Source organism: Taudactylus pleione, unplaced genomic scaffold (assembly GCF_031769625.1).
Source record: "Taudactylus pleione unplaced genomic scaffold, aTauple2 ptg000051l, whole genome shotgun sequence".
Lineage (NCBI taxonomy): Eukaryota > Metazoa > Chordata > Amphibia > Anura > Myobatrachidae > Taudactylus > Taudactylus pleione.
This window is the reverse complement of record NW_028284453.1, coordinates 6,157,994-6,171,526: the sequence shown is the minus strand read 5'-3', so window position 1 is coordinate 6,171,526 and position 13,533 is coordinate 6,157,994. Positions and strand designations below refer to the sequence as shown.

The 13,533-nt window shown below is 38.0% G+C and overlaps 1 protein-coding gene across 2 annotated transcripts in view; it reads left to right on the top strand.

The window, feature by feature from the left end:
- Positions 1 to 9,307, top strand: part of PRR12 (proline rich 12) — a 110,545-nt gene extending 101,238 nt beyond the window's left edge. For both annotated transcript variants that reach the window (XM_088462590.1, XM_088462591.1), the window contains exons 12-14: positions 212 to 340; positions 1,949 to 2,044; positions 3,430 to 9,307. In XM_088462590.1, the coding sequence (XP_088318716.1) occupies positions 212 to 340; positions 1,949 to 2,044; positions 3,430 to 3,570 (366 nt within the window). In that variant the 3' untranslated portion in view covers positions 3,571 to 9,307. The remainder of the gene's footprint in view (positions 1 to 211; positions 341 to 1,948; positions 2,045 to 3,429) is intronic.
- The last annotated feature ends 4,226 nt before the right edge of the window (positions 9,308 to 13,533 follow it).

The following is a 13,533-nucleotide window of genomic DNA, read 5'->3' as shown; positions in this document are numbered from 1 at the left end:
AGGATACAGGGCTGATGGTCCAATACAGGTCATGGAACTCCAAGACATGTACCTCTTGCAGTGTTAGTGGCCAAGGACACTTACGCCATCCGGGTAGAACAAATGGTGTAGACCTACAAAGATGACTTTGCTTGTTTTGCTTCATTTATTTAAATTTTTTTGCATTGTGCAGAGAGCTTTATCTTAATATTTAACTTCTCTTCATCTGCAGGAGGCGCTTCACACATTTCCGCAGCTAAACAGTGATTCAGGGGACTCTATCGTCAGGATAAAACCTTGGGGAGAGCCCTACAACCGAAAAACTCTCAACAAGTTAAAAAAGAATGTAGCCAAGCCGCAGGTAAGAGGAGATGCAGGGCGTGTCATAGTATTTCCTTCAGAAAGTCTCTATCATTTTAGTGGTTTTATCTAGTTCAGGGCTCCAGAAAACCCGGGGGCCAGGTCGCCATGGCGACCAGATTTGGTTGCCTGGCGACCAGATTTTCAGCAGCTCCCGGGCCCTGTAGTGCAGACCGCGAGCGCGGTCCACACTACAGAGTAACAAACATGCCACCGCCAGCGGCGGCTGTATGTTTGTTATAGCAGCCGATGAGAGTCAGACAGACTCTCATTGGCTGCTGCGTCGTCCACGGAGTGTGACAGCTGGAGCTCACTCATGAGCTCCGCCTTCCGGCTCACCCCACAGCAGGTGATGGGAGAGACGTCATGACGTCTCTCCCATAGTGCAGAGCGGGCCTGGAATAGCGGACAGCGGCGGTTGCCGGCAGGAGCGTGGATCAGGTAAGTTGCGTTGTTTTTTTTTTTTTTTTTTTAAGGGGCACTGCATAGAGTGGGTGGCCGCTACTGTGGGCACTGCATATTTGGGTGCAGATGGGGGGCTACTACTGGGGGCACTGCAGAGGGAGGACTGCTACTGGGGGCACTGCAGAGGGGGACCACTACTGGGGGCACTGCAGAGGGGTGCCCAAAGCATATTCTTGCATCTGGGTCCACCACTCTCTAGTTTGGCCACTGCCGGCGGTGGCTTTGCTTGCCCAGGGTTTTTTGGCTGCGGAGGGGTGGTCTTTCTGGGGGTTGGTTGCCTGGAGAAGGGGGGTTAGTTGCTCAGTAATGTGGCTGTGGGAGGGTGGTTTACCTGAGGTACCCTGTTAGTGGTGTGGCCATGGGGGTTGGTTGCCTGGGGCATAGGTGCTCAGTAATGCTGCCACGGAGGAGAGGGGGTCTGGCTCCTACACTTTCATCCTGGCTCCTAGGTTTTAGAAAAATTTGTCAAGCCCTGATCTAGTTTATAATCTCTCTGGGGAATATTGCTGTTTGATTACTTGAACTGGCCTCTGCATAGACACAATAGTGTCACTTGTATCTGTGGGCAGAACCTTCTGTCATAGGTAGTGGCTGAAATAGCTTTTTTTTCTAGTCCTTACACAAAGTACTAAATTACAATTTGTGTTTAGTATAACCATTACTATAGCCATGTATTTTGAATTTTGCAGCAATAAATGTTGCATTGTTTATTCAATTCCCTATATTTTTGCACCCCACACTCCAAGCTTGAGACCGATACCTCAGTTTACCACCTTTTATAGGCTTGATTCTGCCACCTTCAGGCTGCTAGAAGTATTACACTAAAACCATGCTAAAAAGGTGTAATAAGAAAAACAATTAATTCTAAAAAAAAAAAAAAAATTGCATTTTTCTAAAACAAAAGAAGTTTAAATTCTATATAAATTAATTATTTAATTTAAATTTATATTAAGTATCTTAGAAACACTATAAAGGTCTGCGCGTATCACTCTCACTAAAACCAAATTGACAGTCGTTGATATAATTAGTAAAGGATATGTGTGTGCACATTTTATTTCTCACCTGCATTATTGTATTCCCCAGTCAGTGACTACTTCAGAATGGTTGCACTTTTGATTAACTCCGTGTTGTCGTTGTCCTTTAGGAATTTAAGGTGGATGCTGATAAGTCACTTTATTACTCCCTGTACCATTCCTTGCATCACTACAAATACCACATCTTCCTACGTTGCAAGCAAGAGGTAAGTTGGAGAATTCACTACAACACCTAGTGACATGTTGAAAGATTGTACGGTCCAAGAAAAAAATTAAACTTTTTTGTTAATTACCTCTGCAAAAAGTTTGTCCTTTCCCACTATGCATTACCATTTGGGAAATCTAGGATTTAAGCATGATGGATCATCTTTTAACTTTTTCCGGGTTTCCCAATTTTTTTAAAAAAATTGCATGTCATTAGCATGTCTCATTGACTTACATTAGTTTCTTCTTTTTTTTTTTTTATTAATCCGACAGAACGTTGTGTGAAACTAAGTGTACCTTAGTCTATATATTTCAAAGGATGTTTCTTTTATTTTTCAAGAGAGTGATTAAATTCTTTGCTTTGTGCCTTAGGGGCCATCACAAAGACACTGTGACAATGTGCTCTTGCTAATTCTTCCTCGCGCCCTGTAGAAGTGTGCAGGAAAATTGTTGTTGATCACCTACCATAGTCTGCTGTAATGTGTGCAGTCGTACATAGTGGCCATTTGAATTTGGATGACACTGCTTTAGCTTGATGTTCTTTATACTTTATACTTGTTCTTTATAATTTCAGTGACATAATTATATTTTTACATTTTACACTGTATATTAAATGTATCTTTTATTATTTTCGAGTATTATTTGAGCAAAAGTTATCTGCCTGTTAGGTACTACATATCCGTATTTTGTAATACAGTTCAGAATTTTCTCGGAATCACAGCAACCAATCTGTAATTAGCTTTTATTTGTTTAATGCAAGTAAGACAATGAAAGCATGTGTTTGGTTGCTTTCTTTTATTGCAACATTTGCCTCTATGCAATATTAGTGATAGAGATATATTATCACCTCCACAATTCTTATTTATACATTTGAAATAATTTAATTTTAATTCATTACATATTAGTGCTTTTCAACATCAGTTTAGCATAAGTCCAGAGCAATTTTGATAAACAATAGTAGCAGATTTTATTGTCATTTATTTTTATTTTGTTTTACGTTAATGTATGTTTTTTTTTTTATATATATATATATATATATATATATATAATTGCACATTTATTGTTAGATTTTATATTACTGCATAATCGTAGCATTTCTTTTTTTTATTTGTTTAAGGTGTGCCAGTGCGTAATAATTTTGATTTATAGGGGCATTTCGGTAATGTGAAACTCATCTCATGTTATAAATACTACCCTTTGGTAAATTTAAATTGGCATGATATGCACTTAGAATTGATTCTTGCCTACAGTATGAGAATAGTTGTAAAAGTTACTTAGACAATTTTTAAAAATAATAAGCGTTTTGTCAGGAACAAAACATTTCAAGGACCATATGCACCTACAGATCAGTCAGCATCTTATTACTGTCGCACCTCCCTTTCCGCAGACCAACGCCATAGAAGAACAGAACGATGACCTGGGGCAAGAAGAGGTCGTTCAGCAGTGCATGAGGAACCAACCGTGGCTCGAAAAACTCTTCGACTCCTTCATTGACCTACTCACACAAGCGCAGAACAAGTGTGCGTGACCAGGCCACGTGGCGCTTATCAGAGTTGACGAAACAGAAAGAAAACCTGTTCACGTGGATTCTAATCACAAACTGAAAACTAGTGACTCAAAAGCTGAGGGGAGAGAGACATGCCAGGCAGGAAATGCAAAGGAATTGCAAAGTGTTCTTCCCTGGACTTTGTTGCCATGGCAACAAGCTATAAGGGGAATAGATGACGTAAGTTTTGCAGGCCTCAACTAGACTTTCAAGCCTCAGGCTTCGTACAGTGAAGCTTCTGATAGTGAAACATGGTGATCCTCTCTTTCTCTTGACTTCTGTCTTCTTCCTCTGTTCTTTACCTTTTCTCTCCAGCAGAGAAGGGTTTTTGCTCAATGTACGTTGTTTTATTTTTACTTTAGCTCCTCATGCCATCTCCATCAATACAGTTCAAAGGATCTAAGGCCCTGCCTTCTGCTCAGACCTGCTTCCAATGACTGACCTATTCTGACAGAAGCAGGCAGACTGGCATTTCGGCCCTTATTATTTATTGGGAAGCATGCGTGTATGTGTTGTGCGTGTGTAAGAGTCAGAATATTCTGTCAGCTGGGGCAATGGGCATTTTAGATTTTTGGATTAACAAATCTTTTCAGCGATGAGGGTAACATGCCACATAAGTATGTCAGACGTTCCCATTTCACTGCCTATTTCCGTTTGGCCACACACTAAAATACTCACTGGGAAGAAAAGTATTGGAGGTTGTTATTGTTTTTTTAACATTTTTAAAAAACCTTACATAGCCTGTATTTTGGCTTTGTGTCTGCAAATATTTTGTCTCTTGCTAAGCATATCTTTTAACCTATTGGCTGCTAAAGTTTAACCAAAAGATACCGTTTCTCTTCCACAAAAAGGTTTGTTTTTTTCCTTTTTTGACAAAGTCAGGAGACGTTGAAATGAGATTTGCTACATACGTCAGCCTGGGCAAAAAAGCAAAATACTGTATCTGGCACAATAGACATACTGACAAAATGGCCCACTTGTTGCCAGTGGTTGTAGCAAAACTAGGGGGAGCATTCCTGCTGCTTCATTTCAGGAATAAAGTACAGGGTAGCAATATACCTACTGCTATTCTCTCCAAAGATATCCAATAAATTGGGAAAAATAACAAAATGGTACCATACCTGTACCCTGCAGTATTAGACATCGGAAACTTTATAGCCTCTTGCCAACAAAGTAATAAAGGTTTGTTAATCCAATATCAAAGAGCGATGATTTTTATTTTTTGAAGTCAACCTAACTGTTCCTTCAGTGTACTTCATGTTACGGGATTATTTTGATATGTCCTGTTACATCCCTTGACATAAAAATGGTATTATCTACATTTTATAGATGTTTTTGTTTAACTCTGGGAGGAGATGTAGAGTGGCTTTTGTGGTGGTGGTAAGCTCCTATGCTACTGGAAGTTTGTACAAAAAGAAAAAAACATATTGTAAGTATTTTATGCTAAATTTTGCTGCCGTGTCTCACTGCAAAACATTACCAGCCCTTCCATTAGCATAGAGGCTAACAAGTCATTTCACTCTCCCCATCATCTGTTAATGCTCTTAAAGCTTCCCAATCATTACAGAACCCTGACCTATTCTGTTCGAAGTTATTATTCATAACAAGACACAAATGTTGTTTTTTATTTTCTTTTACATCAAGTTGAAAATGGGGTCTGTGCATTTTTTTTTCTGTAGATGCTAAGGGCGTGAGCGCACGGCTCTTTAAAGTTAAAAAAGTTGAGGAAAAAAAATAGTAAAAAAAGAAGCTAGATATTTTTTTAAGTCATGGTTCTAACATTATTTAAACATTATTACATAGTAATTGTATCCACTTTATTATTTTGCTTAGAAGACAATTTAAAATCATTATTTTCCCAGTATGTTGGAAGAATGAAATTATCGGGGAGATGAACTGTTTGTGCGTCGGTTTTTTTTTTTTTTTTTTTTTTTTTTAACTTGCTGTAAATATTGTATAGGAGAAAAATCTATGTACAATATTGTATTTGACTATATCTAATTGATAATGATGATGTTGCCTAGATGTGAAGTGTTCAGTTTAACTGAACTTGGATTAGTATTTTGCTCAGAAAAATAAACTTAGAACAGAGAGAAAAAGAAAAAAAATGGGGTATTCTTAAGTAACGACCTCTTCTACTGTTTCACATTTAACATTTTTTTTCCCACCGCTTCCTATTTTTTTTCTTTCTATCTACCTGAAATATTTTTGGGGAAAGAAATGGAAGAGTGTAAGTTTCTCGAACCTGCACCCGGCTCTTTCTTTTTAGACTGGTGTCACCAAAACTTTGTTTCTAAAACCGTCTGTTGCCAGTATCCAATGCAGGAGACAACACACTGTTTAATAGTTTTTGATATAGAAAAGTTGACTAATTTGCCCTAACATGATGATTTTATCTTGTAGTAAATTCTGTAGACTTTCACTGTACATTACTTTTATGCAACCACATCTTCTATTTATCAAGTGTGCAGATTTGGCTTTCTGAAAATTGTTTTTGGTGCTAAACTTTTAACTGTATCAAACTGTTCATGTGGTTGACCTAGGATCTTGGTTTTCTAGACAGAACTGTCAACACAACGCATCGCAATATTCCAGTAATTTAGGAAATAAAATGAATGATGAAACTTTTATTATTTTTCACTTAGAAGCAGATTTCTTATGGTTTGATGAGTCTCCCATGCCTATGGTATTTTTAAAATGACTTGTTGCAATGATATGCGCAAGACTGGGGCACACTGACATTATTTTTTCTCCTTCATGCTATATCTAATGGCAAATTTTAAATGAGCATCAACTACAAACAATGTAAATTCTAAAAAAAATATATATATATAAAAACAATAATTCCCAATATATCTAAAATTAAAGAGATGCTGAAATAAATTTAAGTCAAAGAAATGCTCTCAGCAGGTTAAGGTGATGGCGTACATTTTTAGGTCACCTATGGTTTTATATGAGTATCTCTTTTTTGGGGGGGGGGCAGTGTCTGAATGACAATTCTGTAACAGGATAGTTTTTGAAATTACTTTATAGGACAAGATGTGGCTGTGTTAGAAGGACAGTGTCGGAATGGATTGACTCACGTATCAGGTTGTTGAGTGCTGGTGTGGTTTGCAACTGTAAAATCTCAGTTGATAAGCTGTTCTTACTACATTCATCGAAATACTAATGTTTGTTGGGGTGTTAAAATTTCCGTGTATTTTATGATACAATTTTAGCCTTGCTGTACAAAAAGGAAAGACCATATTTGAATTTCATGTAGACTGCAACACATTTCCTATAAAGGCATTACATAGGACCGGAACACCACAATGCTCTAGTTTTCAGGATTCCATTGCTGTTACAGGCCAACTTAAACTTAAAAAGCATTCACAGCATAGGTCTTGCACTGTGTGGAAATACTGTGATCTATTTTATAATATGTGGCATCAAATTTCCCAATATCTCCAATCTCTCCAAAGTTTGATGCATCTCCCCCAGTATGTTCTAAAAAAAATGAGGCTCCTCCCACATTCTTGGTCAAGGTATTCTTTTTTCAAACCGTTCCATTAGCTAATCAGTAAATCTGTGAAGGAAAACAAATTAAAGGCACTCTATTAACTGTTTTTTTTAGAGCCCTACCATATTTTGTGACTTTCTGTACATTATATGATAGTGCTTGCTAATGACAATAGTTGAATGGATATTAAGAGCACCTCCATTTCTCTATGAGATAAGATGTTTTCTATTTCGTTCTCTACTACTGGTAGAATTACTATTTTCTTAGCGGCCATCTGTTTAGAGACGAGGAGAGGAAAAGGCAAATGTACAATCTCACACATAATGGTCACGGGGGCATTTTCTCACATTTAGTTTCCTAAACACAATACAAATAAAGAATAATACTAAAACCGTGAGGTTAGAGTGCCTTTAACATAAAAAGTACTGCAAGGATTTGCAGCTCCTGTGTTGCCCATTACTCTAATTTTTACATTGTGTAATTTGCTAGCTGGTTATTTGCAAGACACTGTTGCCAGCGTAGTTCAAAATAGAAAATATTTAAAAAAATGAGAGATGTGCGCGGACCCCCATGTTTTGGTTTTTGCAAAAAGACCCTAAAGTGTTTTGGATTTGGATACAAATCAATAAAAACAGCTAAAATGTTTGAATCCAAAACCAGAGTTTGGTTTTTAAATCCGAGTTCCGAACCGGCAATAGAACCGAACCAGGACTCAGTTCGAACCAGGTCACAAAAGTGAATTCGAGCCTTGACCCGGTTCTACCCGGAACCCCCAAATTCGGGTGTGTTCAGATTTAAGAAATCCGGACCCACACATCTCTAAAAAAAAAATTAGACTATTTTCACATGTACCCAAATAATACTCAAATTATACTTGGTAGGATACCTTTCGGAAACTGGTTGAAGACAGGTTAGGTTGTGTAGAGCGAGGACTTGTGCACGTTCTAGATGTGCAATGCCATTTTCATACATCCTATATAATAAGTGCATGCAGTTACAGAAACGCATATGGATGTTTTTGACATTAAATAATGGCGAAGAAAAAGTTTTATTGGAATTTTGAGCACTTTTCTGTCCGTGGTAATTGATGCTATGAAATATAAAGATAAGGGTTTATATATTAAGGAGTCAGACCACAAATCCCGCAGGTAGACATGTACAATATGTCAGCCTTTGTTTTATTTATAATTAGTTACTTGCGGCACCGCAGCTGCTACCAAAGTAAAAACAGTACAGTTTCCAAGATTTCTGTCTTGCATGTAGCTGCGAAACATGTCAATGGACAATAAATAGAAAATGCACATTTTTTTTCAAGGAAAGATATTAGTGAATCAATTACCTCAGCTATATGCATTGTGATTTTGTACACAAATTACACCTTGGAGGCGACCATGTTGTCTGTCTGAGCCAATGTTTATAAGACTTTAGGCCTATCAGCTTATTAGAAACCGGTCACATCACTTGTTCCTAGTGAGTTAACCCACCAATTGGCTGTATTCTATATGGAGTGTCATACTGGTTGGTGATAAAACATCCTGCTATAGCTACTCCCAATTATAATTATCAATGCATCGGCTGTAGACTCTAAAATTTTGCTGTTTTTAGAATATATTAAAGAACACCCATTGCCTACACAGAGCAGAGTTCACCACTTAGTTCCTGGTGAATTGATGTTCTATGTTCTCGGGAAAATTAGGTCACCACACAAAATGGCTGCCTTCACGTTATGAAGGTAAATAGAAGTAAAGGGACTAGATCAAAGCTATTTAGGTGTTCTCAAACATGCTTTGCCGCTGATGGCCAATAAAGGAAACCAATAGACCTGTAGACCTGTGTACACACTTTGTGACGTCTGGGCAAAAATACAATGCCATTTTATGGGAACACAAAAGAATCATATAGTAATGTATGCTGCATGGAAGCTGAGAGTACAAGGTTTTGTCCATGCTTTCACAGAATAGACTGATCGTAATGGGATTTGCAGCTACACATCTTAAAAGGGGATGCAGTCAGGAAGCCGACGGTCGAAATGCTGACCGCCGACTTCCAGCCTGTCAAATCCCGGCAGGGTACTAATGACAAGCATCGAAATCCCGACGCCTGTCATTAAACCTACGCCGGGAGCCCGACGCCCGGCATACCAAAAGAAGGTAAGCCAGGCAAAGACACCGGCGGGAGGGGAGGATTAGGTTTCAGGGATCCCGGGGGGACTTAGGGTTAGGCTAGGGAAAGGGGGGGGTTAGGGTTAGGCACCCCTAAGGGAGGGTTGGGTAGGCGGGGGGTAGGGTTAGTAGTAGTTACCTAAATCCGCTGTCAGGATCTTCACCCCTGCCGGGATTCCAGTGTCGGGATTTAAACCGCTGACCTAATACTTACTGATTCCCTTAAAAGTGCTCAAAATAGCAGTAAAACAATAAGGGAGAAAAAAAGAATTATGCCATTTGCTCACATTGCTCTAAATTTCAGAGAAAAATATCAGAATCTGGTTGCTACTGACTACAGCCAGCACATACACAATTTATAGTCATTATGTCATAATATAGAATGTTTATACTTCTAGGGCCTGACTCAGAGTTGGATGGAAATGGATGCTTTAATTTTTTGTGCACAGTAATAAATGCACATAATCGACCGTATGCAGACTTATATCCATCTTGTGATGCACCTGCGCACTATCCCTGTGTTTCATCTGTTCCTAGACACCCTCATCAGCGCACACTTTCAGAAGCACTAGGCATGATAGCTTCCATCTCCACATAACACGCCCTCACTGAACTTTGTTACATGAGAAGACCCAGGGATGCCTCTTCAGTCAAAGAGGAGATGCAACTGAAATGCATATGACTGTAGTTCCATACACTTGGTTCTGGGGCATGCGCAGTGCATGAAGCACATAATGTCCATGGTACAAATATCTGTAACTTGTATTCCTAAAAACATCACTGTTCCTCCATGCAGAGCATCCATCTTAGTTTTTGTACCAACATTTTGCAGAATGTTCCCCTGTTTCAGCTACAGTTTGAAACCTACTTATTGATCCAGCATAAATCCAAATTCTTAACTTTCTTCTAACCCATCCTCCGTAACTGCACTACATGATAACAGATTTGTATTGCATGGTAGGATTATTTTTGTTTGCTATTTACTTTGTTTTTTCCTTTCTTCATTTTAACTGTTTTTTTTTTTTTTGTACAAGTAAAAAAAAATGCATTGGAATGTTCCCTAGATTTAATTTTTTTTTTCAAATCAAGTCTACTGCAGTACGTAGATGTTTAGTAGCACTTTAGTACGAATGTTTGCAGGGTTATTTTCTGTTTCTAAAAGCCAGCAATGGATGTAAATATATTTTGACAACGTATTGTTAAATTCTCCTTTCCTTGGCAATTTTAATAAGGTAATAAAAAGATCTTTTCACTTCCTCTTGGTGAATAATATGAAAAGGCTCAAAAGCCACAAGTAGAGTATGAAATCGTGCGGCAGTGCTTGGTTTCCAGTGTTTATCGCCCTGAATATTTGTTGCATTAGATTATGAATGGTGGATAGATTAAAGTTCAGCTAAATTTTGCCGCGGTAATAACGTGTAGCGGACACTAAATGTTAGAAAAATTATTTATATCTCTATTTGGTCACTCATATGTTACGTAATGGTCAGGGTCATTATATCTAGTGTAGGCCAGCTTTGAATGTTTGTCTGCATCCATTAATTGCCTTCAGACAGTGGAGGGGAGCCATTTTGTTGGCTGAACCATTATTCATCAGGATGCAGCCTATCATCTCACTAGGAATCAATGACATCACAGCCCTCTGACGTCACTTATTTTTAATGCTTTTTTGAAAAACTACGTTCTCAGAATGGCTGCTTCCACTCTGTTCTGGCTTATTTCCTATGAGTTTAAAATTTTCCTGCTGAAGATTAGTTAATTCTGACATACGAATGCACACAAACACATGGGAGGGTCCCAAATTTACTTTGGAGAGAATACTGGATGATATTTATAGATGGGTGAATTTGTTGTAACTGATTGAGGGGGCAGGGGGGGGAGTAATTCCGAATGTCTCGTAATTCAAAAACAGTCAAATACCAACTTCTAAAAGTAAAAAAAAAAGTTGTGCAATTACAATTGTCAATTTTAAGGTACCTCTTAGGATTCAATTGTTTTTGCGGGTTGGAGTATTGTTTCAATGTTTTGGTTACTGGTTACAATGGAAAATTAATTGAAAAATAAACCTATGGGTATATTAGCTGAATGCACAAAATGTGCTTTTTTCTGCTAGTATACTATTTAGATTGTGCAAGATTCAGAAAATTTGGCATTGGGCGGACACTTATTCATATCAAAAATGACTCCATTAAACCTCTGAAATTGTAATTTAAAAATTGCATCATATCACGATATTTTGCGTCATACTATTCAATACGCCTCCTAAAGTTTAATATAATAATGTGTTCTACTATAGGGGTCACTGATAAGGAAGCTTTAAAAATCAAGGTGTTTTTTTTTTTTTTTTTTTTCTTTCATATCATCTATGCACATCTGCAATTTACCCACCTGCTTTCTTTGTCCTTTTGTAGTGTCTGAAAACCTATCCCTTTTTGTTCTGCTGTGTATAAAATAAGGATGACGAACCTGTCGTCTGTGTATAAAATAAGGAAGACAAGTGGGTGAGGACAATTTTTGCAATGCTATGGGTCAACATGGCAAAACATGGGTGTGTGGTTATTATCCAGTTTTTTTTGTAACGGGAGAAGCACAGAGAGCTGCCGCTGTCTAATAAACAAGCTGCAATAATTGTGTGATTTAAAGTCTGTATCATAGTGTAAAGCATAGGAATCCGGTTCTAGGCTATGGTGGAAAAATTTAAATGGTGACAACATTGTATCTGAAACATTTTTTGTTTTTATTAAGCAAACTGACTTTGTAAGTAGTAGAAATATGGGTGTATAAAGTATTTAAATAAGTAAAATAATAAAAAAAAATAAAAATAAAAAAACAAACGAGATTAGCCAAAATTTCATGGAATAATTATTACCCCTGCCGTTCTTCCGTAGGGGTGTTTTTTTTTGTTTTGTTTTTAACTCATTAGCTTGATTGAAAAACAAAAAAAATCTAAAGAAAAAATCTATTTCTCTCTCCATGTTACCAAATGTATTTCTCATTAAACCCATAACGGCTTCCGATGCCCATTCACTGGCTCCTTTTTATGTGTCCTAATCTAGAACTTTTTTACGCTGTGTACTGCGTGTAACTCGTTCTTGCCTCAAAGGTATTGTTACAATATTTGAATTTGTGTTCCTGTATGGATGTTATTATATATTTTTATCGTTAATTAGTGTCTGACGTTTTTTCTCTCAATATGTACAACTCACATTGTATAATGTGTACACAAAAGAAAAAAAAACACTTTTTCTTTGCATCCTTGTTTGTTGCTCGTTTTCTTTCTCTGTATTCCGTCTGTGACATCAGAGCGTCAGCTCGCTAACCTCCCACTAGCTCTTCTATAGTTGTGTTACCTGCCATTGGCACTCCTTTCCACTGGGACAACCAGACATGCTTGTGCGGTGACAGGCTGGGAGTGAGCGAGACACAGGAGCGACAGAAGTTGCCGTCACCCAGTCAGGCTTCCTGTGACATTACAGTGCACCTGCCATGCATTTCTGGTGTAGCGTTACCAGCAATAAAATGTGTTCATACACACAGTGATTGAAATACACTAATCAAACATCTAATTTCATTGCTTTAGATGAAATTGGTCACGAATCAATGCATACGTGGACTTAAAACTTCTGATCCCGTCAACATGTGATCAGAATAATTTATGGTGATTTAAAAAATTGGGGTGGACAATGACTTGAATGTGATTGTGTGTGTGTGTGTGTGTGGTCTTATCTGACCTGTACTTTATGGTTTATTCACAACGATCTTGAGAAAAAAGTCGTCAACCTCCCTCTTGTTGTAACTTCTTGCTATTTTGCGTAGTACAATTTAGGTGTTGGTGCAGACTGTCCAATGGTCCGTTTATAATCCTGTAATCATTCAGAATCAAACAAGAGTTTATGGTCTGGGGGTTCATCTATGTGAGCTGAAAATTTGTGTTGCATCCCGGTCTATTGATTCCTATGCTGTGCTGCTCATATAGTCCACATGGACAGCAATACAAGGCACGGAAGTAAAGCTGGCTACACACTATACAGTAATCTGTAGTATCCAGTGATGTGCGGTCAGGTGAGGCAGTGCCTCTCCTGTCATACTTTGGTATACTCCAGAATTTTGACTATAAAAATTTTAAGAAAATATTTTAAATATATTTGTATTATTCTGATCCTTTTTATAGTCAAAACTCTGGAGTAGAGTGTATGGCAGGTAAGGCACTGCCTCCCCTGGCTTCCTTTTTTTCCGCACATACTTGATCAAAACTCACCAAATTCCCAGCACTAAATACTGCTG